The following is a 27,402-nucleotide window of genomic DNA, read 5'->3' as shown; positions in this document are numbered from 1 at the left end:
TGGCGATCGGTGTCCACTGTGTCGCTTGCATTTTCCGGCCGTGAATGCATATGTGCATGAATGCCGTTCTGAAACACCAGCGCTTTGTTCATTGCCCACGCATATTGCGCCCTCGACTTCGCGCCAGCCTTCCCCCTAGCCAGTCGCGGTAATGCGCCATTGTGGTTAAGATACCGTCCACTCCTTCTCGGTGCTTCCTCAATCCCTTCACTATTTACCTACACCGGACTCGCTATTCTGATCGTGACTTCTCCCGGCTGGCCCGAGGAAGTCTACCCATTTATCGGGTAATCACCACACTCGTTCAACGACCGATCGTTTCCTGGCAGGTCCGGGTCCACACACCATGGGGTGCACGGGCGATCGTGAAAAAGGAAATGTCCCACTGGAGGAAAAATGGGACTATGTGGTATGTCGGCTCGATGGCGATGGATACAAGGCCTGGTACTGATTCTCGCTGCTTTAGAACCTCAACGACTTCAAGTCCGACTCGTGCTGGGAAGGATTCTCCTACTTCTTCCTCTGGGTGTTCATGTTTGTTTCGTTTGCCGTCTATGGTGTCGACACCTTCACCGCAGTCAATTTGCTGGCCTTCTCTCGTTGGTCTGGCCGCGTCGAACCTGCCATTCCATTCAGAATCTCTCGATGGATCTTCACCGCCTGCATTCTCACCTCGTTCACACTCCTCGTGTACCGTTGGATTCTCGCCTATCGCGCGATCCGCTCCGGCAGTATTACTCGAAGTTACCTGGACCCTATTGCAGTGCGGGTGCAGAGCTTTCGTGTCTTCACCAGCAAGGGTAGCGGATGGAAACGATTCCTCGTTTTCGCCGAATTGACAAAGAGTAAGAAAGGGGCCGAAAATGTGGCGTTGTTCACATACTTCTCTTTTCAATTCTGGATGAATACCATCTTCGCCGATGGACCCCGCCAGGTCATCAACGCAATCACTCTCTACTCGGTGATGAAAATGGACCTGCTTCCGGGAGGTGAGAATGCATCAAAGGACAATGGTACTTCGCCGGTCTTGCAGTTCTTCAACAACGTTAAAATTCTCGCCGAAGACAACAACCTGCAAGCCGTGGTCTTGTTTGGTATGCTTTTCACCTTGATCATCTGGGTATTGTCCGTCTTGAAGCTAGCCTCAGCTGTCATTCTCTACTTGGTGTTCCTTTTCCACCACATCCCCGAGGAAGACGGCACACTCAAGGCATACTGCCGCCGCAAGATTAGCACACGGCTAAAGCGCATTGTGCAGCGCAAGGTCAACAAGGCCTTGGCCAAGGGCTTCCAGCTGCAAGATCGCGCTCCAACCCAACCGAGCGTCGCAAGCGCAGACTCGAAGCCAAAGCTGCCCGACCTGGACAAGGGCCCTGTTGTGACGACCTTGTCTCGAAGCACAACTGCGACTACCCTTCCCCCCTATACCAGGACGAACTCCAATGTCACGGAGAAAAACCCAACTCTGCCGAACCTTGAGTTTGATAGCAAGCCGCCGCTCACCCGCACAACCACCCAGTCCTCCGTCATGTCTGAGTCGGCCTCCCTGATAGGCAATGCCGCTACAATGGGATATAGTCCTCTTGACCGCCAGGCCTCCCCCCTTCCTCCAATCCCACCACTGCCCGCTACCGTGCCCCCTCCAAGGACAGGCACGGCGATGTCACGACCCGCTCCTAGTCCCACACCGTTTGCCAATGACTCTGGTCGTAACACCCCGACAGGTGGGTATCGCAACTTGACTGATGCGGGGGCGCAACCGTATCGCACATTCACGCCTGTCAACGATCCTTACGCTCCATCGAATACACCAGGCGCTCCCGCTCCTGATGATTATTACGGACGTTCGCATACACCTGCTGCTGACCCCTACGCCCGATCGAACACACCCAGTACTCCCGTTTCTTATGATTCTTACGGACGCTCACATACGCCGGCTCGCCAGGATCCCTACATGACCCAGAACCAGGGCTATAGTGCTGAAGATACTCATGGTGACCACGCATACAATTATGGCCTGGATGACTACAGAGAGCAGCCCGTGGCCTCCACCAATCAGTCCCATCCGCAGTCAGGGTATCCGCCTCAGGACGGATATAGGTCCTACACTCCTGCGAGTTCTGTGATGCGTCCATCACCTGGTGGTCCTCCTCAGAGGACTATGACTCCGGCAAGCTATCGTAGCACGCCTGGTCCACAAGCCAGCGCTCAGGTGCAGCCCCAACCAAGGAGTTTTACCCCCATGAGCCCAAAGAGCCCTATTGGATCTCAAAGCGGCGGCTATGCGGCATTCAATCCCCCAACACCATCCCAGACGCCGCACTCTCGCATGCAGAGGCCACCTCCACCAACGGGATATCAGCCCTTCACACGTGCGAACACTGCATCGCCGTCGACCATGCAGCGCAACGGTCCTCCTGCGGGATACTCGTTCAACCGCGCAAACACTGATCAATTTTAAGCAAGTTATTTGCACTGAACTTCCCTTATGACAAAATGCAGAAAAGCTGGATCTACTGCATCTGATGACCGGATGTCCCGTTAATACCGTTCATGACCAGCGAGCAAGTCTCTTGGACCGTTGTACATACCCTATTAGTTGATTCCCAGTCCGGCGCCTCGAATATTTCCTTGATGTGAATGTATTGTTTTTGAAGATTTATCAAGTACGGTCATATTCGAAACCAATTTACAGTCTACACTTTTAGGACTTAATTGGACTTGATTTCCGGAAAATACAATCCGAATTGCCCAAGTTCTGTTTAGATCAGCGATATTGGACCCCTGTATGCCTGAGGCCACTATCGGAGTGTGGACGGATAAATCCAACCGCCTTATCTTCCCCAGCTGCTCCCACTTCACCGCCTGCACTCCGCTGCACGCTCGATGTCGCGCGCGTCCAGCAGCTTAACATGTACATTGGTTGACTCCGAGTTAATCTGCCAACCCCGATCTGAAATTGGCCCCATCGCAAATTTACGCGTTGAACCTCTTCCATTTGTCGAACCGATAGCTTGACGCGTTCCAGCCCCGTTGGATCCCGCCCCAGCTTGGATAATGCAAACGCCTCCCGCCTACTTCTGATGGCTTAAGGGACAACCAGGGTATTCATAACAACAGAGAGGGTGTATAATTGCCGTTGAAAAGCTTTTTGGCAAGTCAGGCAGCATGGTACCCGGTATGGAGAACGGTAGACACGTGTCGAACCAGGAATTGAAGATGCCGGGGAATGGGAAAGTGAGGTCTGCAGATCACGGTGATATCCGGTTGTCCAGTCATGACGAACATGACGCTGGCCCTTCAACACTTACCCACGAGACGGACACCACCGAGCGTGCGATAAGCGGAGACGGCAACCCGACCGATGCACGAAATGATTCCGACAGCGCTACGGTCGAACATGATACGAATGGAAGTCACCAAAATGGACAGATATCTGGATCGCCAGAGCAAGGCCTCGGCATTATTCTCGAACACACGCAAAGGGAGGGGAACCAGACCCATCGGACGTCTGTTGTGGATGTTTTCGGAGGACAAAAGGCCAAGGCTGCTTTGGCGGAAATTGCTGAAGATATGGCGAAACAGCCAGCGGATGACAAAGAGAAAGTCCTGAAACTCTCTCCGGAGAAGATCCAGGAACTTACATCTTCGCCTGAATCTATTCCGTACCGTGCAGTGGCACCGGAACCCAACAACGGAAGGAGGGTGGCATCGGAGAGTACTCATTCGAATGGTTCGCATATCAGACCGGAGATAAAGGCTTCGATTTTGCAGGCTCTCAGCGAGGGTCCGCCACCTGCAGACAAGATTCGGCCCATCAAGGATGTTGATATTGATGCATCTGTGCCCGCGAGCCCGGTTTCTACACGCAATACCAGCAATGCACCTTTGCGGAATCGCCCGCATCCATCGCGAATATTTTCCACCCCTGGTCTCTCGCGACGCCCAGCTTCTTCTACACCCAATGATGACCGACTCACCCAGACATGGGCATCGCGCTCGAAACAAGATCGACTGGATGCAGACAGAGAGTTCAAAGATCTAAAGAGTCAACTCGCTCCATCTCCGCAGATCCCCGAGTCGCCTCTCACGTCACCTGTGCCACCAGCTATCCCTCTACCTCCTGTGTCCATACCGACCTATCTTCAACTGGAGCTTGCATCCGGTCGTCCATCGCCTCTGTACATTCATCGCTCCTCGACCGCCGATTTCCCTTACGAATCATCCGGCGCAAAAATTGAAAGACTGCTGAATGTCTTGCTTCTTCCAATGCAACTAGAGCAGGTTCTCTGTTTTGGAACGCTCGCATGTCTCGACTCATGGCTCTATTCGTTCACGATCCTCCCTCTTCGCTTTGCGAAGGCTGTATATATGCTATTTGAATCTTGGGTGATGAATATCGATGCTGAGATGAAGTTTGTTTGGAAATTTGTCCTGAATGGCGTTGGTCGGGTGTGGCGAAGGAGGAATCAGCACCCCGCCGAGGGTCATGGTGAAAGGCGCGAGAGCGAGCCTGATGCTACCCCTCGCATACCGAATGGATCATCCACCGGACATGACGCGACACCGATTGATCGAGAAGCTAGACATCGGCACTCAGAACCCTCCAAACGGAAACACCGGGCGTCTGAATCCCGCAAACATCATCGGAGGAAGAAGTCGATGCCGTCGGCCTTGCTACCAGATGACAAAGCGGATATTTTGACGGGTCTGCTCATGATTACGACTTGTTGGGCTTTGATGTATTTTGATGCTAGTCGGATGTACCACTGGATTCGTGGGCAGGCAGCGATCAAGCTGTATGTTATTTACAACGTGCTGGAAGTGAGTGATCGACTTTTGGCGGCCCTCGGTCAAGATGTCCTCGAGTGCCTGTTCTCTCGGGAAGCCCTTGAGCGTCGTCCCGATGGACGTAGCAAGATCTTCCGTCCATTCTGGCTGTTCTTGCTGGCACTGATATACACCGTGGCACATGCGACGTCCCTTTTCTACCAGGTCATGACGCTGAACGTGGCTGTGAACTCATACTCGAACGCACTCATCACGCTGCTGCTATCCAACCAGTTTGTCGAGATCAAGTCGACTGTCTTCAGGAAGTTCGAGAAAGAGAACCTTTTCCAACTTACCTGCGCTGATGTCGTGGAACGGTTCCAGCTGTGGCTTATGCTCACAATCATTGCCTCGCGCAACATCGTTGAGACTGGTGCTTTCAACTTCATCGGCGACCTCGGGTTGGGATCTGGCTTTTCTAGTCAGTCTTCTACCAGCACCAACAGTACGCCTCTGTCCACGCCTCCACGAACTGCATCGTCCATTTTGCCTCAGTCTTTCACATTCTTCCCATCATCCATTCTGTCGTCTTTCAACAATGTCAACTCCTTTATCCCAACTTTGGCCCAGGTCCTAGGACCCTTTTTGGTTGTCCTGGGCTCCGAGATGTTCGTGGACTGGCTGAAACATGCATACATTAACAAGTTCAATAACTACCGCCCTGCTCTTTACGGCCGGTATTTGGATGTTCTCGCCAAAGACTACTATACGAATGCCTTCGGTGACCACAACCTCACCCGTCGCCTTGGCCTCCCCGTCATCCCCCTCTCCTGTCTGTTCTTTCGAGTCTCGGTGCAGACGTATCAGATGTTCCTAGCCTCTCTACTGCCTCAACACCCATCCTCTACAGCAATGGGAGCGACCTCCCTATCCTCCATTCACGACCGCTACGCGACCCTTCCCCTCCCGTCAGCACCGCCTTTGACCCTCCGAACCATCCTCCCCGCCTCGGCAGCACACATCAACTCTTTCTTCCGAACCCTGCTTGAAAATGCCATCCCATCACCTGCCCAATCCGTCCAAATCTTCACCGTCATCCTCCTTCTCACCGGCTTCATCGTCCTACTAATCCTAAAGCTTCTCCTGGGAATGGTCCTCCTCGCATTTGCTCGCTCCCGGTACAAGAAAATGAAAGCGACGGAGCCAGAAGTGCGCAAGTCCTCGCATTCATCGTCCCACCATCAACCACCCGCCGAAACTCCCGCGCGCAAAGACGAGTTCACAGTTGAAGGAAGTCGTCGCGCTGGGGGTTGGGGTATGGTTGAGGTTGGCGATGAGAAGCGGAGATGGATCTATGCTGATGATCCCGATGGTCTGCGGCGTGTTAAGGAGAAGGAGGATAGGGATAGAAATAAGGATAAGGACTTGAAGATTGATCATGTGCACCGGTATGAGATGGTTGCGAAAAAGATATGGTGATTTCGCATCCCCGTGGGTTCCGCATTCGCTCGGATAGAAATGTGGATGTGGTGTTTTGTGCTCTACAGATAGCATCTGCGATGCCTGATACATAATTCATAATCATCAACGGAATTATTCATTTGAAAACTGTACAAGATAGAAGTTACCTCGACAGAAATACGAAAGGCCATGTCGGATAAGCTGCACAAGCTTAGGCATCCAGACGGTATGTATGGGTCTCCAGTCAAGGGCGATTGTGACATAGGGAACATTGTATTGCTTTACTTGCCCTCTTTGCGTTCCTGGCGCCGTGAGGTGTAGACGTGACGTTGCCGAAGCGGAGCGAGCTTCCCCTCTTATCTCCTCCACCCATAAGATTGGCATCATCCTGAACTTTCCCTCATTAAAAACTCCAAACTGTTCAAGCATGGATGGCCGTCTACGGAAGAAACGCACATTCAAAATTAGAACAAAGTTCGGCAATGCCCGTGAGTGGAGGAGTCGCAAGAACCGGCCATGCGATGCGTGCCGTCGTCGAAAGACGGCGTGTGTCATTGAATCAAGCCCCCCATGTAAAGAAAGGCCCAAAATCGACGAGAAAACAGGCTAATGGTAATCTAGGTAGATTTTGTCGGTCTAGGGGCTTGCTCTGTCGCTCCATCAACGATGAGTCGCACCCACCGTCTCCACATGACGAGGCGGAAATTGGTCGTGATGATCAAGAATGCAGTACGAGGATGCCGTCAACTGTAGAAGACTCCGGTGAGTCTTCACTCGGTCCAGAAGATTCGACGTCACGACTGGATATGTCGCCTGTCCACGCCAGATCCTTACCAGGAGATACGCCATTACCCCTGAGACACTCCCACGCCGAACCGTTGTCCTGGTTGGGACAAGAATCATCGCCGACAGCAGTATCACCTGGGGCACCTGGAATATCTTCCGTCGTGCCACTAATGTATACGCTGGAAGATAATGAGAATCGGACTGCCCATAGCATGGGGCTTTCCGCCGAACAAGACACTGACCTCCTGGCTTCATTCCGATCAGTGATCATGAATGAGAAAGATGGAGTTAGCGCAGACGTGATTCAAGTCAGTCCCGCAAATTCAAGCCAGAATGTACCCCCAATCCATTTTAATGTGCTTCACGACGAATTCCAACCCGCCGATGATGTTGCCAAGGCCCGGGCATCGGAGACAATCGAGGCCATGGTATCTCCGCATGGCGCTACCCTTGTGCGGCTCTTCTTCAAACATATCCACCCGGTATATTGTGTTGTCTCAAAGACCCGCTTTCTACAGGCATATGCAATAGACAAGCTGCAAATACCTGCGTCTTTACGTGGTGCTATTTACGGTCTAGGGTCAATGTTTTGGAAGCACGAGTTCGCCCAAGACGGGACCTTGCAGTTCGACCTGCACGACCTATTTCAAGAAGCCCATTCATCACTTCAAAGAGAGTTTCATGCTCCCAACCTTTGGAAATTACAAGCATGCCTTTTGCTCCTGTATGAGAGACCGGCTGACAATGCGACGATTGAAACGCCCTGTACATGGGTCTTCTCCGCGCATACCGTGGCATGTGCTCAGATGATTGGCTTACATAGAGATCCTACGTTTTGGCAAATTGCACCGTGGGAGAAGAAGCTACGCAGGAAACTATGGTGGTCTACTTACATCGCTGATATTTGGTCATCGGTTTGCCATGGAAACCCGCCTCTCATTTATCAAGACTCGTTTACAACAGCTGCGCCTAGTATTGAAGACCTAGCATTCGATGAAGAGGTCCCCGAAGGGATACGACATATGGTGGATGAATCCAGCAGAGATGTGGATATCTCCACCAGCGCACGATTCTTACAGATGGTAAACCTCAGCCGGATATTGCATGACCTAATTGATTCATTTTAGTATGCCTGGCAGATTTCTCAAGGAAAGGTACCTATGCTGATAGCGATTTTTAGTACTGATATCGGATACGAAAAAACCATGTCGAAGCCCTTGGAACGCGAGAAAGAACTGTTGAAAATCAAGAAAAACCTGGAAAACTGGACCTGTATGGCTCCGCAGTGTGTAACAATGCAACATTCCCAGAGCTCGCCAGCCTTCAGAAACAACGGTATGTGTTTTCTATCGGCGACAATTAACTTGCTAACACGCATAGCGCCACTACACCTGGCTTTTTTCGCAATACAAGCTCTTTTATATCGAGCGTTGATGAGTCCCGCGACGACAGCCGCAAAATCAGATCCCAATTCTTCGCTGCGTCGATACTTTGAACAGGCCGTGAATGAATTCCAAAGTTTCACCCACTTCATGAATGACATTACTCTACCTTGTCTGCATGCTTTTTGGGGTGGTCGTAAGTCTGCCACGGGCCCCCAATATCGACCAAGCTTACCATCATCTCCATCAGACGCGCGTTCTCAGCTGACAGTGTGTGGGAATTTTTTGATATACCTCTTTCTTCTCGCTTCAACACCAGAACAAGTTCACAGTGCCTTCGCTGTCCTCGAAAGATTCCATGAATCTCTACAAAGATTACGAGAATGGGCAGATGATGATGCATCCCTCGCACTTGTCCGGCCTGTTGCCTTGCGAATCGATTCATTTTTCATCCAAGCGGCACGTATCATGAGGACCGGAATGGGTCCTCGATCGCACGTGGGTCCTTTATGAATCTAATTCCCCTACCGGGCCCAGTCCATCCTGTGCGCTTGCCTAATACGTTTTACGAACGGAAATTACTCGGCGCCTGGTTGGGAGAAACAATCTGATTCCATTTCATCAAGCGTATCGTGATAATCAATATTCAAGTACATCCGGAGTCCATCAAAGTGTTGAAAATCAACGTAGGCGTATCAGTAAGTAGCATTCATGCGCATGGAAATGTAGTCCTTGCTGGTAATCGGCTCATACTTCTTCGGACGATTTGGTCCATAACACCCGGGCAGACAATCAATGACCCTCTCTCTGTCGGGGCTAATGAAATATGGAATTGAGTATCGAGGGCGGGTCATCCGACCTTTGCTGTCACCGCTGGCTTCGACCAGAGGCGGAGCACGAACGCGATGAAGAGTTGACTTGAGCTCGTCGTTACTCCAGCGCATAAGAAGATCACCGATATTGACGACCGCCGTTCCGGGGATATATGGCGCTGGGTTGAACTTCCCCTTTTCATGGATGTCCTCAACCTCCAGACCACCGACTTCATCCTGGAACAAAACGGTCATTGTTCCAAAGTCAGAGTGTGCAGCGATTCTCTCCGCCTTTCCTCCTCTTAATAATTCTTCTTCAACGGGCGGATAGTGAAGTAGTCGGCATTGGTTAGTTTTGTCCCGGTGATAATCAAGGAAGAAATCCTCGTTAAGCCCCATTCCGACCGCAATTGTTTTCAACATCAGTTGCTCGATGCTGTAGCAGGTTTCGAAAAATTTGTTGAAGAATTCGCGGAATCCGGGGAGGACTTCATCCGGGACCCAGATGTTTGGCATGCGCTCGTCGTTCTCATTGCCAAGCTCGAATGACTCCTTGACATCTGGCACTTTCCGTTTCTCTTCAATGCCTTCCTTGTCGAAGACCATCTGCACGACTTTCTCCCGGCCGATTCCTGAATAGCCTCGGTGGTACCAACCGACTGGGGGATGTGGAGCTTTGTCTTTGTCGCTTTGAGGGAGGGCGAAAAATTTCTGACTCTAGAAGTAAGTTCAAGTGTGAGTCCGCGTTCCGACTGAATATCATGAAAGATCAAACACGTACCCAGCTAAAAGCTTCATCTATGAGCTCCTGTGGAACCCCATGGTTTTTAATGTAGGCGAAGCCAACGTATTTGAAAGCCTCGTAAACATCTTTCGCGACCTGGGCAGCTTCCTCGGGTGTCCCAGTCCTAGCTGGCTCCAGGTCAATGATGGGAATGCTGAGAGTACCGACTGGTGCGATCATGTTGCATGAATCAACTTGACAATCGTTAGTTGGGATGTGTAGGAACGGTTGCTATCGGCTCTTTTATGTGGAGATGCGGGCTCCTATCTCCGTCTCCGCATGCGCAGAAGACACATAATAGTCTCATTAGAGATTGGCCGAGGCTTGTGGTTGACCTTCTTGAAGCGGATTGGCGTTATCGAACTTCGCCTATCGCGATCGGCCAACTGCGTTGCGTTGGCCGACGATATACCCCGCAGCGCATAGCTCCGATAGGCAAGGCTTCGTCTCGAGGGGGTTGATCTAGATATATTCATCTATGGCCTGGATGAATGCTTTATTTCCGCGTCATTTTCTATCAAGAGACATTAGACCGTTGATGCACTGCTTACTTTAGTCATGGGTAGCCACGCCGAGCAAAAGTACCGCATTGGGGTTGATGTCGGAGGTGCGTGTGAATGTAACATGTCATGCAGCACAAAAGCTAAACTGCCAATTTTCAGGTACAAACACCGATGCGGTTCTCATATCCCTTGATCCTGTCTCCATCATCGCCTCTCACAAAGCGCCGACCACCTCGGACGTCACCACGGGGATCACCGCTGCCGTTCGGAAAGTAATCGACTCTTCAAATGTATCCCTCTCGTCAATTGGCTGCGTGATCATCGGCACAACTCATTTCGTCAACGCAGTCGTTCAGCGCTCACCGGCGCTACGACGCGTGGCCGTCATCAGACTATGCGGTGGTTCCGAAGAGGGCTTCGGCCGCGGAATCCCGCCATTTATTGACTTCCCTGCAGATCTGCGTGCTTGTATTGAGTCCCCTCAGATATACTTCTGTAATGGTGGATACCAGATCTCCGGGGATGAAATCAGCCCGTTAGGCCGCGAGGAGATTGAACGCGTGGCCGAGGATTTGGTACAGAATAATATTTCGAACGTGGTGATCTCGGGGATGTACGCCCCCTTGAACCACCTGCAAGAGTCAACGGCCAGAGAAATCCTGCTGGAAAGCATGGTTAAGAAAGGCAGTCTCAATTTCAAGACCCGGATCACGCTGTCAAACGAGGTGTCAGGGCTCGGGTTCCTTGCTCGTGAGAATGCAGCAATTCTGAATGCCACGCTACGCCCACTCGCTGAAAAAACCATTTATGGGTTCCAGAAATCGATGGAAGACATCTTCCAAGGAAACCCTTACACGCTTTACCTGACTCAAAACGATGGAAGTGTTCTCGGCGCTTCAGAGGCAGTAGAACTACCTATTCGCACCTTCAATTCCGGCCCAACGAATTCGATTCGTGGCGGAGAATTCCTTTGGCGCGCGGCAGCCGAGGCAGACGGACAGCAGCATGGCGAGCGTACCGAACCTCTCGCGGTTATTGATATCGGTGGCACCACATCCGATAGCGGACTCTTGCTTCCAAATGGACTCCCGCAGATGAGCTCGATCATGAGTATGGTCGGTGGAGTTCGCACCAACTTTGCTCTTCCTGCAGTTGAAAGCATTGGGCTGGGTGGGGGCTCGATCATCCGGAGCCTAGAGAATGGAGATATGTCCGTTGGTCCGGAGAGTGTCGCTTTGGATCTTCTCGAGAAGGCGAAGCTTTTTGGTGGCGACTACCTGACATCAACCGATATTGTTGCTGCATCTGAGATACATTCACCGACGGGAAACAACCCTTTCAAAGGAATGGGGGATTTCGAGCGCCTTGCAGATGTCACGCCTGAAGTAGTGAAAAGGGCGCAGATTGTTATGCGACGGAAGATCGAAGAGCTCATCGACAGAACAAAAATTCAGAAAGGCGATGTAGATGTCTTGATTGTCGGTGGTGGTGCACCTATCATCAGGACAGATGAACCTCTCTCCGGAGTGCGCATGGTGCGAACTGTGAAGGGTGGCGAAGTCGCTAACGCTGTTGGCGCTGCTATCTCGCGAGTGTCGGGTGTTATTGACACCGTCGTGGATACTTCGGATAAGACACTTAAAGATGCCCAAGAAGCAGTGTCGAAGATTGCTATCCAGAAGGCGATTGGAAATGGTGCGAGGCCAGAGACGGTTCAAGTTGTTGAAATCACCATGCTACCAATTCAATACGTCGACGCAAAAGCCCGGATTCTCATCAGAGCAGTCGGTCAACTGGATATTATATCCCAACAACAGGTGCCTCGAAAGGAATTCACACTGCTGGATACGACTGGCCACGAAGAGGAAGCGCACGATGTGAAGATTGTTCGGCAAGATCATGAGATTCCTTCGGACACCCAGAAGTTGGACATTCACACGTATCGCCCTGAAATTAGAGACAGACAGTGGATCGTCTCTGCTACAGATCTGGAGTTCATCGCTGCAGGGTGCAAAGTTCTTGGCTGCGGAGGTGGCGGTGATCCCTACCAGGAGTATCTCAAGGCAAAAGCAATTGTTCACCGTCATCCTGGCACGATCAAGGTTGTTTCACCTGAATATCTACCAGATGACTCCTTGGTCGGATGGACTGGCTGTATGGGCAGTCCAGAGGTGAGCATGGAGAGACTCGAGAACGATGAATGCCTCAAGGCGCACGAAGAGCTCATGCGAATCATCAAAAGTCCACCCGTATCCGGCTTTCTGTCCCTGGAGATTGGCGGAGGAAATGGCGTTGTCAACCTAAGTGTATCGGCACACTTCGGAGTACCCTGTATCGACGCCGACTTCATGGGTCGCGCATATCCGACAACCTGGCAAACGACGCCAAATGTCTATGGTTCTCCAAACGGCGACGCTCTGGTACCATCGACGATTGCGAGTGGAGATGGGTCGTTTGTAACAATGACCAAATCTCGCACGGACAGAGGGGTTGACAAGATTCTGCGAGCTGCTTGCGTGGAAATGGGATGTCGTGCAGGGAAGTCCCTATCGCCGAAGACCGCCAAAGCAGTCAGGGAGCAAGCTGTCACCAATACTGTCTCGTTGGCGTGGTGGATTGGGCGAGCGGTGGCCTTGGAGAAAAACATCACTGATAAAGCTCAGCGCATCGTCGATGAAGTCGGTGGCGTGGAGAGTGCGGCGATCCTTGGCCAGGGCAAGATCACCAGTGTCGAACGGGTTCTGAAGACCGGTCATACCTATGGTGTTTTGGAAGTCGATGGAACTCTGAGCGATGGAACAAAGGCCGTCATGAAGATTCCATTCAAGAATGAGAATGCCTTCGTTGAAGCGGTTTCAAATGGCGAGTCGAAGATCCTGGCGTCCGTGCCGGATCTGATTGCCGTCATTGATGCCGAGACCGGGGCGGGGCTTGGAACTCCCGAGTACAAGTATGGACTAAAGGTTGTCATTATCGCTATCGCAGCTTCGCCTCGGTGGACAGATACAGAGAGGGGAATGGAGCTGGGAGGACCGGGCTCAATGGGATTTGAAGAGATCAAGTATGTTCCGATCGGAAAGTATAGTAAACCTCGAAGTGTCATTGAGGTCTTTGGCTGAGTGAATTTAGACACGACTTGCTAGAACTGAGAACCTCGTTTAGTCAAGTTAGATGGAATAGAGAATTGATTGGCAATTGATTTTAGAAACACATAAGCATTGGAAAAACAACCTCGGAGCACCGTTTGAAAAATAATTCATTACTACACTCTGAGTCAAGGCGTATTCCTGAATGAAAGACAACCATTCACTAACGGGCAACAAACAAATTTAAACGACACTAGCGACTGGCACCTTTCTCTCTTCATCCCGAGACCCAGTATCATTCTCTCCACTTGTCTTCGCGATACCGTACATCACCTCCTCTCCAATGAATGGGCCCTCTTGCCCCAAGGCAATGGGAGGGAAAAAGAAATTCAATATCCAGAAGATAAGGAAGCTTATTGCAAGCCCGATGAGGAACGTCAAGTTGTACAGGCGGACCCAGCCTGTCCATGAGCCCCCAGAATATGAATTGACGGTGCCAGCCAATCCAGCTAAATTTTAGTGTCAGCTGTAATCTAAAGGGGTTGAAAGGAATTTCGTACGTAAAAGTGGCCACATTCCTGCGAAGAAAGCAACGAATGCCCTCCAGTTCACGCCATTGGAAAACCAATAGATGGAAGAGCTGTCGCCGGTGTATAGATCGCCAACTTTAAGCTTGTAGCGCCTGACAAGATGATAGTCCGCTAGCATGATTCCGCTGTTTTGCATCGAGTTAGTGTTGGTTTTAACCGAAGAAGTAGTTGGAAATAAACCTACGTTGCGGGGGCCATGAAGACTCCAAACCCACTTAACACAGAAAGAAACTTGTCTGCTGTTGCGAGAAGTTGCCATGGCCTGATATGCGTTAGCTCAGTGTGTTCGGCTGACGCATGGACAAGGGGTTGAAGCCATACTGAGTTGCAATACCAATACACGCCATGATGTATCCGCCTCTTCTAATATTGATGTATCTAGGCCACAGCCCAGCCAAGTCCATACCGCAAGATACCGAGTTCAGGACCACTGAAATCTACAAAATTGTCAGAGGCTTTTTCTTTCGCTTCCGGGGGCAAAGTTATGTACCGAAAACTGCGAGAACACCATGCCAATACTGGCAAAGAATACTGCCGCACGGACACGAGGACTCGAGTGATAAAATTCCTGGATGTTGGCCAAGAGATAAATTGGGTTCCATTCAATCTCACCTCCCATAATATCACGAGAGGTACTGGTCACAATGATACCAATAGTAGCCGTCACTGCGATAGTTAATGGGGAGGCGATTAGCTGCGATAGAGTTGGAGCAAATTTCCGGTTGGCATATCGAGTCCAATCTGATTGACCCAGGGTTCCCGACCCCCAAGATCCGAGAATGGCGGTTATACCAAACATAAAAGACCAGCCGACATTTGGCGTGCTTGAAGGCTCATGAAACATGCTTCCTGGCCCATGGGCTTGAGAAACTCCCCTACTCATTTGTTAGCGACGAGCCGGCGCAGTGGTCAACATAGGCATACCATATCAAGAGCCCAAAACATGATCCACAGAAGAACGTAAAACAGATCAGGAAAGGAATCTGTAGCTTCTCAGGGCGGATTAAAAGTCCGGGGATAAAAGCACACATCCATATCAAGAGGCCGATGAAGTCTTTGGTTTGAAGATGTGAGCTGGCAGCGAAGTAGTTTGGCATATGGGCGAAACCTTCAAATAATCAGTTACATCACGGTCTCAGCCTGTAGATTGATCATACCGGGAATAATAGAGCCTATCATGACCCTCGTGGCTTGGCCGCCCCAGAATGCTTGCATACCAAACCACATGCAGGAGACAAAGGATCGCAGAATAACCGGAACTATATCTCAACGATTAGTACGGCAAACAACACTAAACAAACTCTATAACATACAGTAAGACCCTCGCATTCCCCAGGAAAACCGACTAGAGACGGTGAACCCGATATGGTGGTTTTCGCCCATCCACCCACAGGCGACAGCAAGGAGGCCAGCAAGAATGCCCCCAACCACCTACTTCATTAGCCCCCCTCGAATAACTAGATGGACTGATAACTTACCACGACACCGATAGCCTGCTGCGGACCAAGTCCAAAGGCCAGTAGCGTACTACCGGTGGACCAAGCGGAGATGCAGGACCCCGAAACGGTCCAGTACCCTGATGGGCCCATTAGTGGGTCATCTCGACGATCCAAGACAATCGCGTACCAAAATAAGACCAAATTCCATACGTTCGGCGGTCCGGTGGGATGGGAATCAGATCACGGTTACACCAAGTAGTGTTCTCATAATGTGCGTCTTCATCGACGGGGCTGGGGGAATCGTCAGCGACATGCAGTCGCGCGGTGGCTGACACTCACCATTGAAGCTTGTGCTTGATCTCCGGCCATGACGAACCCATCTTGCGCGAGGTGACGAGGAAGAGAACTATGGGTCATGAAGAACGGCCTGCATGTGGGCATTTTACATGTTTGCAGCTTATCATTACTTGAATCACCGCGCGGTGGTCATTGGCCTGCGTCCCCTCACGCGGCAACTCGCATGTTTTCCGTTGACCGATCTCACTTGGCCGATCAGCCCCGCACTGGAGGGCCTGATAAATTGGTTCCACAGAAGTTGGCATCTGCGGGGACGTGGGGGGCGATACCAAGACGAGAATTTGCCGACAATGACACTAATTGGAGGTTGGAGTCGCGAGATCGGCGTACCGTCGGAGAACAGAGCAAGACTCTCGTGGCGGCCGATCATAGAACTTGCTGACCCCAATTTCCAAGTCCTTATCAAACAGCAATCACCGTGCTTTTCCAGAGACATCGCAGCCAAACGTTTTCGCCATGACGATTCCAAAGTTTACCTCCCACACCTTCCAGCTGAATAATGGCGCCTCGATTCCAGCCATTGGGCTCGGTACTTGGCAGTCCAAAGATAACGACACGCACGAAGCCGTCAAGTATGCATTGCGGCATGGCTATCGCCACATCGACACCGCACTGAACTACGGCAATGAAAAGGAGGTCGGTGAGGGTATACGGGCGTCGGGTGTGCCGAGGGAGCAGATTTGGGTGACGACGAAGTTGGATAATCATTGGCATCATCGGGTATCTGAAGGGCTTGAATCTTCCCTCAAGGACCTCGGTCTCGACTATGTTGATTTGTATCTGATACACTTTCCATGCTCGACCGATCCCGCGGACAGATCAAAGCATCTGCCGGATTGGGACTTTGTAAAGACGTGGTTAGCATCTGCTTTCACCAGGATCCCAGTTGTATTCGAGTAGCGGATGCTAATGAATATAGGCAAGAAATGCAGAAGCTTCTTGGCACCGGCATGGTGAAATCAATCGGTGTCTCCAATTTTCAGATCTCGCACCTGGAGAGACTTCTCAGTGACCCGTCGTGCAAAGTTGTTCCCGCTGTCAATCAAATCGAGGTATGTGTTTCGCCCCTACTAAGGCATGTCACTAATCCAGTCTACTATTGTTCAGCTGCATCCACACAACCCATCGTAAGTCAATTCTCCAGACGGTTGCAAGGCTGGCAATGCTAAGCAAATCTAGATCCAAGTTGGTGGATTATTGCAAGCGCAAGGGGATTCACTTCACCGCCTACTCTTGCTTGGGTGGTAACACAAAATCTGCCATAAACGCTCACACTAATCTGATCGAGGATCCCATTGTTGTCAAGATTGCACAGGGGAAGAACAAAACGCCAGCTCAAATCTTGTGAGTGCTTTGAATCTCTCTCTGGCTCTCGGGAACATGCTAATTTAAGATAAGGTTGATGTGGGGGCTACAGCGCGGGTCCAGTATAATTCCAAAGAGTGTGACGCCGTCAAGAATCGGTTCCAACTTCGAAATGGACGGGTGGAGCCTGTCAGATGATGAGATGGCAGCGTTGACTCAAATTCAGACTCGGGCTAAGGTGGTCGGTGATGGATGGATGCCGATCCGCGTCTTCTTGGGCGATGATGAATGAAAGGCGAGGCCTGCCTATGGAAATGAATCCAAATGAAACAAAATATCTTGTCTATCTTAAAGTGTATATCCACATGCGATCGTCAAATGTACGCGTCAATGTCGTCTCAAAGTGCAGATGTTCCGTCTACCTGGCGGGACAATGTATACGCTTAAAAATAGCCGGGGAAGAGCCAATCCAGCTTCTTCTTAGCCTCGGGGTTCCACTCCGGCTGAGGAGTGCTGACACCGAACTTGATACCGCCAGCCAGGTGCTTAGCCTGCACAAGATCGGCGTTTTCATCAGCCGCAAGGGCATCGAGGACAGCAGTGACGAAACGACGAGCGTTGTCGGCATTGGCCTTCATGTTGCCCATGACCATCTCGACGGTGACATCCGCGGAGCTGTGCCAGCAGTCGTAGTCAGTGGACATGCAGATCATCTGGTAGGCGATCTCGGCCTCGCGGGCCAGCTTGGCCTCGGGCAGGACGGACATGTTGATCACGCTGCCGCCCCAGGCACGGTACATGTTGCTCTCGGCGCGAGTGGAGAATTGAGGGCCCTCTATTTCATGGTTAGTTTTATCCCGGAAACCAGAGCTTCACTAATGATCGTTGACACATACCCATGCAGACAATGGTACCCCGGTCGTGCAGGATAACACCGTCGCCCTCCAGGCTGTGTCCGCACTCGCGGACAACCTTGGCGATACCCTCATCGAAGGGGTCACCGAAGGGAACGTGGGCGACCACCCCGCCCTCGAAGTAGGTCCACGGCCGCACACCCTTGGTGCGGTCGATGATCTGGTCGGGGATGACAAAGTCACGGGGCTTAATTTCCTCCTGGAGACTGCCGACGGCGGAAAAGGCGATGATGCTGCGGACACCGATGGAACGCAGAGCAGCAATGTTGGCACGGGCGGGGACCTCGTGAGGGGCAATCTGGTGGTGAGGGCCGTGGCGGCTCAGGAACGCGACAGCAACCGTCTTATTATTGTGCTTGCACTGGTGGTGCAAGATGGTGATGGGGGAGGAAGGTTCACCCCAGGGAGTCGAGATCGACAGGGAGGCAACTTGAGTAAAGCCAGGCAGCTCACGGAGCCCAGTGCCGCCAATGACGGCGATGGGGACAGAGCCTATGCGATATGCGATTGTCAGCACGATAGTGGGGGAGAGGTTGCCGGCAGGGGCAAGGGGCTCGGGAAATACGCACCGTTGTAGGTGTTGGGAAGAACAGCCATTCTCCTAGCCAATTGCTTTGAAGACTCGATCCGACGAAAGGGTTTGGAAATTGAAGAGAGTTGACGAAGCCAGCGCATCTCCTGCCATCAAATTTCGGACGAGGCCCCGCTCCGATTGGGACGCTGCCCCACGTGTGAGTTCCTCCGCCTGCCGCTTTTGGCTCCGATCTATACACCTTGTTCCTATCGACGACCTCGACCTATACTCATTTACCATTGAAGAGTAACGGGGAAATTATTATTCTCATGGACCAGGCAAAGTTCCAGAAATTAGATGTGAGAGCCGACATTCTAAGACTCTCGCTTCCAAAGAGTTTCAGGCAGTGAACACAAGCAAGGGGACACGATTCCTTCCCCACGACGATAAGCTCCTGATTGAGCGGAAGAAGGAGCGGAATTTACCCTGGAGTATTTTCCACGGACCAACCAGTGAAATACTAGTGGACATTTTACCCTGACACAAACTAACCCAAACATGCGTGTCCACTTGTATCGAGACCACAAATACGACTTCCGTGATGCGGTCGCATCAGCGCAACAGAGCGCGACGAGGCGCCTAAGCACTCGTATCCAGGCCCTGGGCAATTAGGCTGGTCAAGAGATTTACAGTCGTACTCCTTTTCAAGAGCACAACGAAGGGTACGTCGACCTCGAACGTGCGGAAAATAAAGGTCCGAAACTCGGCAGCCAGCATCGAATCCAAGCCAAATTCGCCCAGAGGCCGATCCGCGTCCAGTTCGCTCTCCGGCAGAAGGATGAGATTGGAGATCTTCTTTGATACAACAGCCCGAAGTGCATCGAGAATCGATGCCGTATCTTGGTGGTCGCGCAGCGCTCGCGCGATCTCCCCAGGGAGATGCGCCGCCGCGCTGTGCGTCTCGCTCTCGCCCGCGGCGCGGCGGGCAAAGGACGCAGTGAACAATGCAGCTCGAGGATCGGCAAAGACATGATTGTCTCCCTCGAAGCCTCGTTCCTGCTGCTCCTGGAGGCCGATGAATTCCACCCCGGTGAGAAGGTGGCTGCCCGCCAGATGATCGTACCGGGAGTCCCACGTGCATGGTCTTTGGTTCACAAGGGCCATGTTCATGATCTGGATCAGTTCGTCTTCATTGATAGGGTGGATCCCTTTACGCTTCATGAGGGCCTCGATGTCGGGGTGCTCGTGCAAATATCCCACTTCCGAAATCATCCCGTAGCCGATAGAGATGGCCGGCAGCCCGAGACGGTTGCGATAGCGGGCAAAAGCGTCCAAGAAGGAGTTGGCAGCGCAGTAGTTGCTTTCGGTCGCCGTGCCCACGGTCCCGGAGATGGACGACGTCGTGACGAAAAAGTCCAGCTGGGAGTCCCGACCCTGGCCCAACGCATTGTGAAGATTCCAGGTGCCCTGCACCTTGGGGCTGATGGTGGTGTGCCATGCGCTGTGCGGCATATCACTCCAGAGTGCCTCGCTGAGTGCCATGGCCGCCTGTATTACACCACCAATGGGACAATCCGCGGCTTCCAGGGCCCGTTCGACATCCTTATACCGGCAAACATCTCCCCGGATCACTGTGACGTGGGCTCCTTGGGCCCGTAGATCATCGACCATGTCCTTTGCATCAGGCCTATCGGAACCAGATCGACCCAGAAAGATGAAACGTCGAGCACCGCAAGATATCATCCACTTGGACAGACTGCGACCTAACCCACCCAGGCACCCGACCATGAGGTAGCACTTTTGGGCACTAAAGGTGGTTTCATACTTCCTCGGAATCACCCTTACTTTGATGTTCAGATCCTGGAACGACACGGTGACTTTGCCCAATCGCGTTCCTAGGGAGAAGTGCCTGAACGCATCGGTAATATCCGACGCGTCGAATGTCTTGACAGGGAAACACGGCTCACAGATCTTGGATCTCACTAGATCCAGACTCTCTGTAAGCAGGGCTTTCCAGAGTTGATGGTGGGCCTGCTTGTTGGAGAGATAGAGATTGGACAGGTCAAATGCCATAAAGGAGACATTGCGCCCGAACATTGACATGTCCAGGACGCCATGATCAAGGATATCACGTTTCCCAATCTCTATGAAGCGGCCAAAGTCGGCACATGCTTCAAAGCTGCTATGCAGAAGATCACCGGTGAGAGAGTTCAAAACCACGTCAACCCCCTGACCAGAAGTGGCTTCCATGATGGCAGGGAGGAAGGATGAATCGCGCGAGCTAAAAATGTGCGCTGGATCCAGATCATACTTCTCAATGAGGAATGACTTTTTAGATTCGTTCCCGACTGTGGCAAAAATCTGTCGAGTGGCTTAGTCGATTAATTCAAACTTATTATTGCTGGATCTGCAGGTATATTACCTTTGCTCCGAGATGCTTCGCGTATTGGATTGCCGCAATCCCAACCCCCCGGCAGCGGAATGAACAAGGACGGTCTAATCGATTCAGCCCAGCTCATGGAGTGACGAACCACGGCACCTACCTCTCCTGGCTGCAGTTTTGCCCGATGCTTCAGTCCATAAATGACCGTCGAAAAAACAATCGGAATAGTGGAGGTCGTCTGCACGCATGAGCTTCTGCTTTCGTGTAGAGACTCGATCACTTACCGTAAAATCCTCCTCGTCGCTCAATTTACACACTGCCCAATGCGGGAAGCGCTCGACGGTTGCGAAATGGCCGGGGGCCATTGCAATTACACGATCACCAGTCTTAAACTCACAGACGTTGTCGCCCACAGCGGTAATAACACCGGCACATTCACACGAGCATGACGCATCCTTGGTGTCCACCTTAGCGCTTATGGCATACAGATCCTATCTCTCGTTACCAACGCCGCTAATGGATCCTCGAAAGCGTGAGACCTACCTTTGCATTCATACCTATACTCTTCACACTGATTTCCACATCATCTGGATGCAAGGCGGTTGGATACTCCTTCTGCACAAAATGGATCGTGTCCATTTGTCCCGGGCTCTTGATGCCTAATTCGCAACGCCCGGCAATCCCTAGGGGAAGGTCAATGGTTTCCTTATTCTGCTTGAGACGGAAGGTTTCGTTGAGACGCTCATCTGGTTCCCAGCGTGAGATATGGAGGACGCCATCTCGTTGCGCGAATTCGAAGTCCGGCTCCAATTCATAAATCAGTCGGTTCATAACACTGACGATGTTCTGCAGAGTTTCGGGAGATGATGCTGATTTCTCGTCCACATCTAGAACCGCAAATTGGAGGGAAGGCTGTTCGAGCATGAGCGCACGGGAGAGTCCCAGAACTGGCGCAAAGTCGGGGTTTTCTCCACCCACGAAGCCGCCATTGACGACCCATACGATCTTGGCTACACGATCGGTAATACTTTTCAGCTGTGCCATTTCACGCTCGTCAATCCTGCTCAGGAGAGGCTGCTGCTGTTCTAGGGTGGATATGACGAATGATCGGTCCGGAACAGTCGCGAGGCTGACCTGGGACAAACCAACAATATTGACGACGAATCCTAAATGTTCTTGTAAGACCTTTTGGAGCTGTAGATCTAGGCGTGTTATGTTGTTATCTCGGGTCACCTGGACACTTGTCAGAAATATAGGTGATGGAAGGCCATCTAAAGAGCTCACCACGATTGCCGGGGTTTTATCAATCTTTCTCTTGCTAGCCAGGCCGCTTATAGTCGCCATTGTCACAGGAAAAGAACCACTTCCTTTGATGACCTTCGTCCAAGTGACATCGTCACTGAGTGCATCCCCCATCATGATGACAGTTGCTCCCGGTGTGAGCCTGCTGGAAAGGACCGGCGTCCAGAGATCAACCTATCACATATCAGTGTCAAATCAAACTTGCGAAAAGTCAAACATACCGAGGGGACGAGAACTATATCAAATTTCCTTTCCTGTGGGATCCCCGTTGGGCGCTCTGGTTTCTGCTCGTCTCCAGTCTCCGAGAAAACCTCCGCGCCGACTAGATCACCGTCTTCAAAGACCCCACGACAATATGTGTTATACCTTCGGAAAGAGGAGTCAACACGTAAGAGCCCACGAACAGTCTCTGCTATCCGGGTTTGGTCGCCAAGTTCGAGGATATTGCTATTACACCACTTGTGACAGGCCAAATCCAGGGCACCAGCCAAGCGCAGCACGTCCTCATCAGCCAATTCCTTAGAGCCGCAGTTCTGTGCGAACCGGTTCAGATACTCGTCAAGACCCGTGCTGCTTAGCGCAGAGAGATCTGGCTTCCATGAAGCTCTCACGAGAGGATTGCGTTGCTCGGTGGTTTCCGTCTGTCTGTTCCCTTGGTAGGCAATACAACGAGCCTGGCCCATCCTGATCAGGACCTGACCAGACGAATTAAATAGCTCTGCATTTATTTTAACCGTTCCAAAGCCTACGTTCTCCGACTCGGTGTCAATGCACCATGGTCTGTCGGTATCCATGTCGAGGGCCGACGGAGGGGCGATGTAAACCGAGTCCATCGCAACAGGGACCGTAGCCCGGAGCTTACTCACCCAGCCACTAGTTGTCGCAATGAAGGCCGTTTGTAGCATCGCATCAATGGAAATCGGATGTGCAATGTACTGACCAAACATTTCTCCCCGCTGAAGATGTGTAGTGGCTGCTGCTACGTGCGCCGTGCGCGCGCGATCTCGGAAGACCTCCTCCATGACAGCAAACTGGGGACCCCAGTTAAGTCCTTCTTGAGTGAACTTGTCGTACCAGACACGGACTGCATCCTGTTGCATCTTTGACCTATCAAGCTTAATCTGTCGAGTTGTCCGTGGTGGGGTTTCTGCTAGGCGGACAGCCGCGTTCATATGCAAGGTCGCCTGGGAATCACTGTCGATCGACACCACACCGAATCTCCACCATTTATCTGAATTCGTCAGGTTGGAAATCTTCATAGAACGCATCTCGGAAAAGATCTCCACCGTTGGCCTTCGCTCGGGATCCATGTCGAGAGCTTTGATGAAGTTGAGATCGCGAAGTTCCACACCCGGACAATCTTCCAGCTGCAGACCTGCGACCTGGCACATCGCCTCGACTGCCATTGCAATATATGCAGCGGCGGGGAATACTACCGACGGGCCCAGGCAATGATGCGTAAGCCATTCAGCTTCATTGAGGTTCAATACATTTCGCCACGTCACTCCTGCGGTGCTCCCTTCCGGTACTTGGGATCCGAGGAGATCATGCCGCGGGTATTTGCGGTGACGGAACAGGGTACTGGCACGAGGCTCAGACCACAGGGTGGGAGAGCTGTAGTCCCAGGGATAAGGAGGCAAATCAACTAAGACACGGGTCTGAGATCCCTCCGCAAACATCTTGTGGTATTGAAGCTCATCGTGTCCATGCAAAAACAGTGAACCGACAAGCTGAAGGGTAGTCAACCAAGCATCTTGGTGACGTATGAGAGAGGAATCATAGGTATAGCGGCTTTGTTCAAGTGTCGAGGCACTCTGCTTGATGGGGAGCTGCAAAGCCGAGTGCGGACCAAGTTCTACCAGATGGTAACTGCCACGCGCCAGGATAGTTTTGATGGCCTCGTCAAATCGCACTGGAGATTCGAGGTTTGTACGCCAGTATCTGGGCATCCCAACCTGATTTGTACTTACCAGCCCACCAGTCACAGTGGAAATCATAACCACTGAAGACGCTGGACCATCCACAGCGCCATTTGCATGGTGGTTGCCATTTGCATGGTGGTTGCCATTTGCATGGTGGTTGCCATTTGCATGGTGGTTGCCATTTGCATGGTGGTTGCCATTTGCATGATGGTTGCCATTTGCATGGTGGTTGCCATTTGCATGGTGGTTGCCATTTGCATGGTGGTTGCCATTTGCATGGTGGTTGCCATTTGCATGGTGGTTGCCATTTGCTTGCTGATTGCCATTAGCCGTATCCCAATAGCGCTCGAGTAAGGCCTCATATTTCGGTCCCAGAATCTTCATATGGTGCGAGTGGTACGCTTTGCCTCCGGTATTTAGCTTTCGAGCCCAGATATCCTTTTCTTGGAATGTCTTAAGAAGATAATTGACGGCAACTGTATCCCCACTCACGGTAGTGCTCTCTGGCGAGTTCGCACAAGCAACGGTAACAGACTCTCTCAACGCACATTCCTCGATTATCGCCTCGATCCGATCTTTCCCAAGTCCCACGGCAGCCATGGATCCTTCGGTGGAGTCCTCGGCGACAGCAATTCCGCGGAAATAAGACGCGAAGATGGTTTGCCGAGCATCGATAGCCCCGGCCGCATACGCTGCTCCCATCTCGCCGGAGGAGTGGCCCGTCACCATCTCTGGCAGAGCACCCCAATCTTTGAGTAGGTCCGTCAGCGCAATTTGCACCGCCGTACACAGTGGCTGTGATATTTCTGCGGCGCTAGTGTCACAGTTTTCATCCCCTCGCAGAACACCCTCCAGCGTCCAGGCGGGCGCATGTTCTGGATCAAGGGCTCGGAGGCAAGAGTCAAGATAGCCTATTGTCTTTCTAAACACGCGGCTATAGCTCAGAAGCTCCTTGCCCATTCCAGCCCACTGTGCACCCTGTCCGGTGTAAACAAAGACCAACGGGAATGGTCCTTCGCTGTCAGAATCTCTCAGTTTCAGGCTCGACATATTGAGTCCCTTATTCAGGCTCGCTTGAGATTCGATGAAAAAGCCACGGGTAGCCAGCTTGGAGCGACGACAGCTCAACGTAAAAGCCAGATCATCGATTCGAATCTGTCGAGCTGGGTGGGACGCGAAATCAGCCAAGTTATTAGCCATGTGTCCGAGGGACGTCTCAGATCGAGCCGAAAGAGGTAACAGATAGAGCCTCTCTGCATTTTCGTCTACCAGCGGATCCCTACAACTGTTGGTCAATAGGTTCTGCTGCACTGCTTCCAGAATAGCATGGCTATTTGAGCCCCCGAAGCCAAACGAATTGACCGAGGCTCGCGGGACCCGGGATACAGGCCACGCTTGGTTGGCAGTGACAATGTCCACGTTCCATTCCTTTGTTTTGATGCTCGGGTTGATGGCTTTAACCCCGGCCGTCGCAGGGAGTAACTCATTTTCGAGCGCTAGGGTGACTTTGATTAGGCTCGAAAGACCGCTCGCCCCTTCGCTGTGACCAAGATTCGGCTTGATCCCCCCAACAAGGGTTGGCCGTCCCGTCCGATGACGAAAAACATCGGCTATGGCCTCGACCTCTATAGGATCACCGACCTTGGTGCCGGTCCCATGCGCCTTTCGCTGTCAGTGTGGTAATTCACCAGCATTCGGAGAAGCCTACCTCGACGTAGTCCGTGTCTCCTAGATCCAGACCTGCTCGACGATACGCCGCCCGAATGACGGCCTTTTGCCCTTCCACACTGGGCTGGACAATGCCTGGTGTTCGTCCATTCCTAAGCGTTATTATTAGTATCTAGGCCTACCACCAAAGTGAGAAACCCACCCATTGACAGAGGTTCCTCGAATGATCGAACGAATGGGATCTCCATCCCTCAGTGCATCACTGAGCCGCTTCAGATATACGGCTGACACCCCCTCCGCTCTACCATATCCGTTGGCTGACTCGTCGAAGGTATGGCACACCGAGTCTGGCGATAAAATCCCCGCTTTCACGGCGATCATTTGCTGCTCCGGAGACTGGATGAGGTTTGCAGCAGCCACCACGGCCGCATCACAGTCCTGTGCATCCAGAGCCAAACAGGCCGAATGCAGCGCATACAAGGACGATGAACAAGCCGTATCAACCACAAAGGACGGGCCACGCAGATCGAAGCAATGTGTAATCCGATTCGCCAGCACGGTCAGCCCCGATCCTGTAGCACTATATCGGGAAAAGTACTCCGGGTCTTTGTACTGCATGTTCAAGAAATCGTTGGTGAAGTTGCCGACATAAACACCGGTATTTGAGCCTTGAACCATTTCCAACGACACACCGGCACTCTCCAACGCCTCGTAGGTCACTTCGAGGAGCTTCCTTTGCTGGGCGTCCATGGACGTGGCTTCGAGGTTGTTGATCCCGAAGAACGCGTTTTCAAAGGCTCGGATGTCCTCCTGGATGAAGTATCCACCGGTCGAATTGATACTTCCTGGTCGTTCGGCATCCGGGTGGTAATATGCCGCTGCATTGTAGCGCTCTGATGGAACAGCGCAATGGCCCGTCTCGTTCTTGACCAGCAATTCCCACAGTTTGGATGGGGATGAAGCTTTCCCTGGTAAGCGGCATCCTAATGCACACGTCAGTACACCGAATTTGATGAGAATTTAGCGCTCTTACCCATGCCCACGATCGCGATTGGCTCACATTGGCGTGCAGGAGTCAATGCTGGGTGCTCCATTCTAGCGCCTAATGGTGGTGTTCAACACAGCAGTGTCTTGTCGGAATCTCGATGGATGTGTTAGGGAGGAGCGTACTGGTGATTGAGGCGTCGTTACTGTCATGCGGGAAACGTCTTATTTTATCATCTTACGCTTACGCCACCCCTGTCAGGCACAGAAACCCGGGCTGAATATTGCAACAGCCTCACCAGCAAACACCGCCGTCACAGGGTCATGATAGGATGACACGCAAAAGTGGGTCGGGTGTGATATCTTCCCTCGATGCAACAGCGTTGGATAGAAGGCGTAATTACGCGGGCATGTGGATCGAGCCGTTCTATCCAATTGGG

General features: G+C 51.9%; 9 protein-coding genes across 9 annotated transcripts; 5 read left to right on the top strand and 4 right to left on the bottom strand.

Annotated features, from left to right (window-relative positions):
* Positions 1–346: 346 nt before the first annotated feature.
* Positions 347–2,461, top strand: N7498_002403 (uncharacterized protein; the record flags this gene model as incomplete). The annotated part of the gene is made up of 2 exons (XM_058449465.1): positions 347–409; positions 467–2,461. The coding sequence occupies 2 exons, from the start codon at positions 347–349 to the stop codon at positions 2,459–2,461; spliced, it is 2,058 nt and encodes a 685-aa protein (XP_058311809.1).
* A 719-nt stretch (positions 2,462–3,180) lies between these two features.
* On the top strand, positions 3,181–6,249 carry N7498_002402 (TAPT1 family protein; the record flags this gene model as incomplete). The annotated part of the gene is made up of 1 exon (XM_058449464.1): positions 3,181–6,249. One exon carries the CDS (start codon positions 3,181–3,183, stop codon positions 6,247–6,249), a length of 3,069 nt encoding a protein of 1,022 aa, XP_058311808.1.
* A 409-nt stretch (positions 6,250–6,658) lies between these two features.
* N7498_002401 (fungal specific transcription factor domain-containing protein) lies at positions 6,659–8,512 on the top strand (the record flags this gene model as incomplete). The annotated part of the gene is made up of 4 exons (XM_058449463.1): positions 6,659–6,777; positions 6,872–8,099; positions 8,145–8,302; positions 8,398–8,512. The coding sequence occupies 4 exons, from the start codon at positions 6,659–6,661 to the stop codon at positions 8,510–8,512; spliced, it is 1,620 nt and encodes a 539-aa protein (XP_058311807.1).
* Positions 8,513–9,094: 582 nt separating this feature from the next.
* On the bottom strand, positions 9,095–10,175 carry N7498_002400 (isopenicillin N synthase family dioxygenase; the record flags this gene model as incomplete). Its single annotated transcript, XM_058449462.1, has 2 exons — positions 9,095–9,928; positions 9,993–10,175. The coding sequence occupies 2 exons, from the start codon at positions 10,173–10,175 to the stop codon at positions 9,095–9,097; spliced, it is 1,017 nt and encodes a 338-aa protein (XP_058311806.1).
* A 378-nt stretch (positions 10,176–10,553) lies between these two features.
* On the top strand, positions 10,554–13,617 carry N7498_002399 (uncharacterized protein; the record flags this gene model as incomplete). Its single annotated transcript, XM_058449461.1, has 2 exons — positions 10,554–10,602; positions 10,658–13,617. 2 exons carry the CDS (start codon positions 10,554–10,556, stop codon positions 13,615–13,617), a joined length of 3,009 nt encoding a protein of 1,002 aa, XP_058311805.1.
* Positions 13,618–13,827: 210 nt separating this feature from the next.
* On the bottom strand, positions 13,828–15,993 carry N7498_002398 (nucleobase cation symporter-1 family protein; the record flags this gene model as incomplete). The annotated part of the gene is made up of 11 exons (XM_058449460.1): positions 13,828–14,093; positions 14,145–14,299; positions 14,359–14,436; positions 14,496–14,611; positions 14,665–15,049; positions 15,099–15,282; positions 15,332–15,433; positions 15,488–15,605; positions 15,653–15,750; positions 15,801–15,904; positions 15,953–15,993. 11 exons carry the CDS (start codon positions 15,991–15,993, stop codon positions 13,828–13,830), a joined length of 1,647 nt encoding a protein of 548 aa, XP_058311804.1.
* Positions 15,994–16,426: 433 nt separating this feature from the next.
* Positions 16,427–17,567, top strand: N7498_002397 (uncharacterized protein; the record flags this gene model as incomplete). Its single annotated transcript, XM_058449459.1, has 5 exons — positions 16,427–16,827; positions 16,890–17,022; positions 17,078–17,097; positions 17,150–17,314; positions 17,369–17,567. The coding sequence occupies 5 exons, from the start codon at positions 16,427–16,429 to the stop codon at positions 17,565–17,567; spliced, it is 918 nt and encodes a 305-aa protein (XP_058311803.1).
* A 151-nt stretch (positions 17,568–17,718) lies between these two features.
* On the bottom strand, positions 17,719–18,786 carry N7498_002396 (S-methyl-5-thioadenosine phosphorylase; the record flags this gene model as incomplete). The annotated part of the gene is made up of 3 exons (XM_058449458.1): positions 17,719–18,110; positions 18,172–18,681; positions 18,759–18,786. 3 exons carry the CDS (start codon positions 18,784–18,786, stop codon positions 17,719–17,721), a joined length of 930 nt encoding a protein of 309 aa, XP_058311802.1.
* Positions 18,787–19,342: 556 nt separating this feature from the next.
* On the bottom strand, positions 19,343–27,072 carry N7498_002395 (Acyl transferase/acyl hydrolase/lysophospholipase; the record flags this gene model as incomplete). The annotated part of the gene is made up of 8 exons (XM_058449457.1): positions 19,343–21,064; positions 21,371–21,577; positions 21,630–22,319; positions 22,371–22,562; positions 22,610–25,972; positions 26,019–26,130; positions 26,181–26,961; positions 27,012–27,072. The coding sequence occupies 8 exons, from the start codon at positions 27,070–27,072 to the stop codon at positions 19,343–19,345; spliced, it is 7,128 nt and encodes a 2,375-aa protein (XP_058311801.1).
* Positions 27,073–27,402: the final 330 nt, after the last annotated feature.

Source organism: Penicillium cinerascens (assembly GCF_028974065.1).
Source record: "Penicillium cinerascens strain IBT 15544 chromosome Unknown contig_1_segment0_segment0, whole genome shotgun sequence".
Taxonomy (NCBI): domain Eukaryota; kingdom Fungi; phylum Ascomycota; class Eurotiomycetes; order Eurotiales; family Aspergillaceae; genus Penicillium; species Penicillium cinerascens.
The sequence above is the reverse complement of the archived record's forward strand: the minus strand, read 5'-3'. Positions and strand labels throughout refer to the sequence as shown.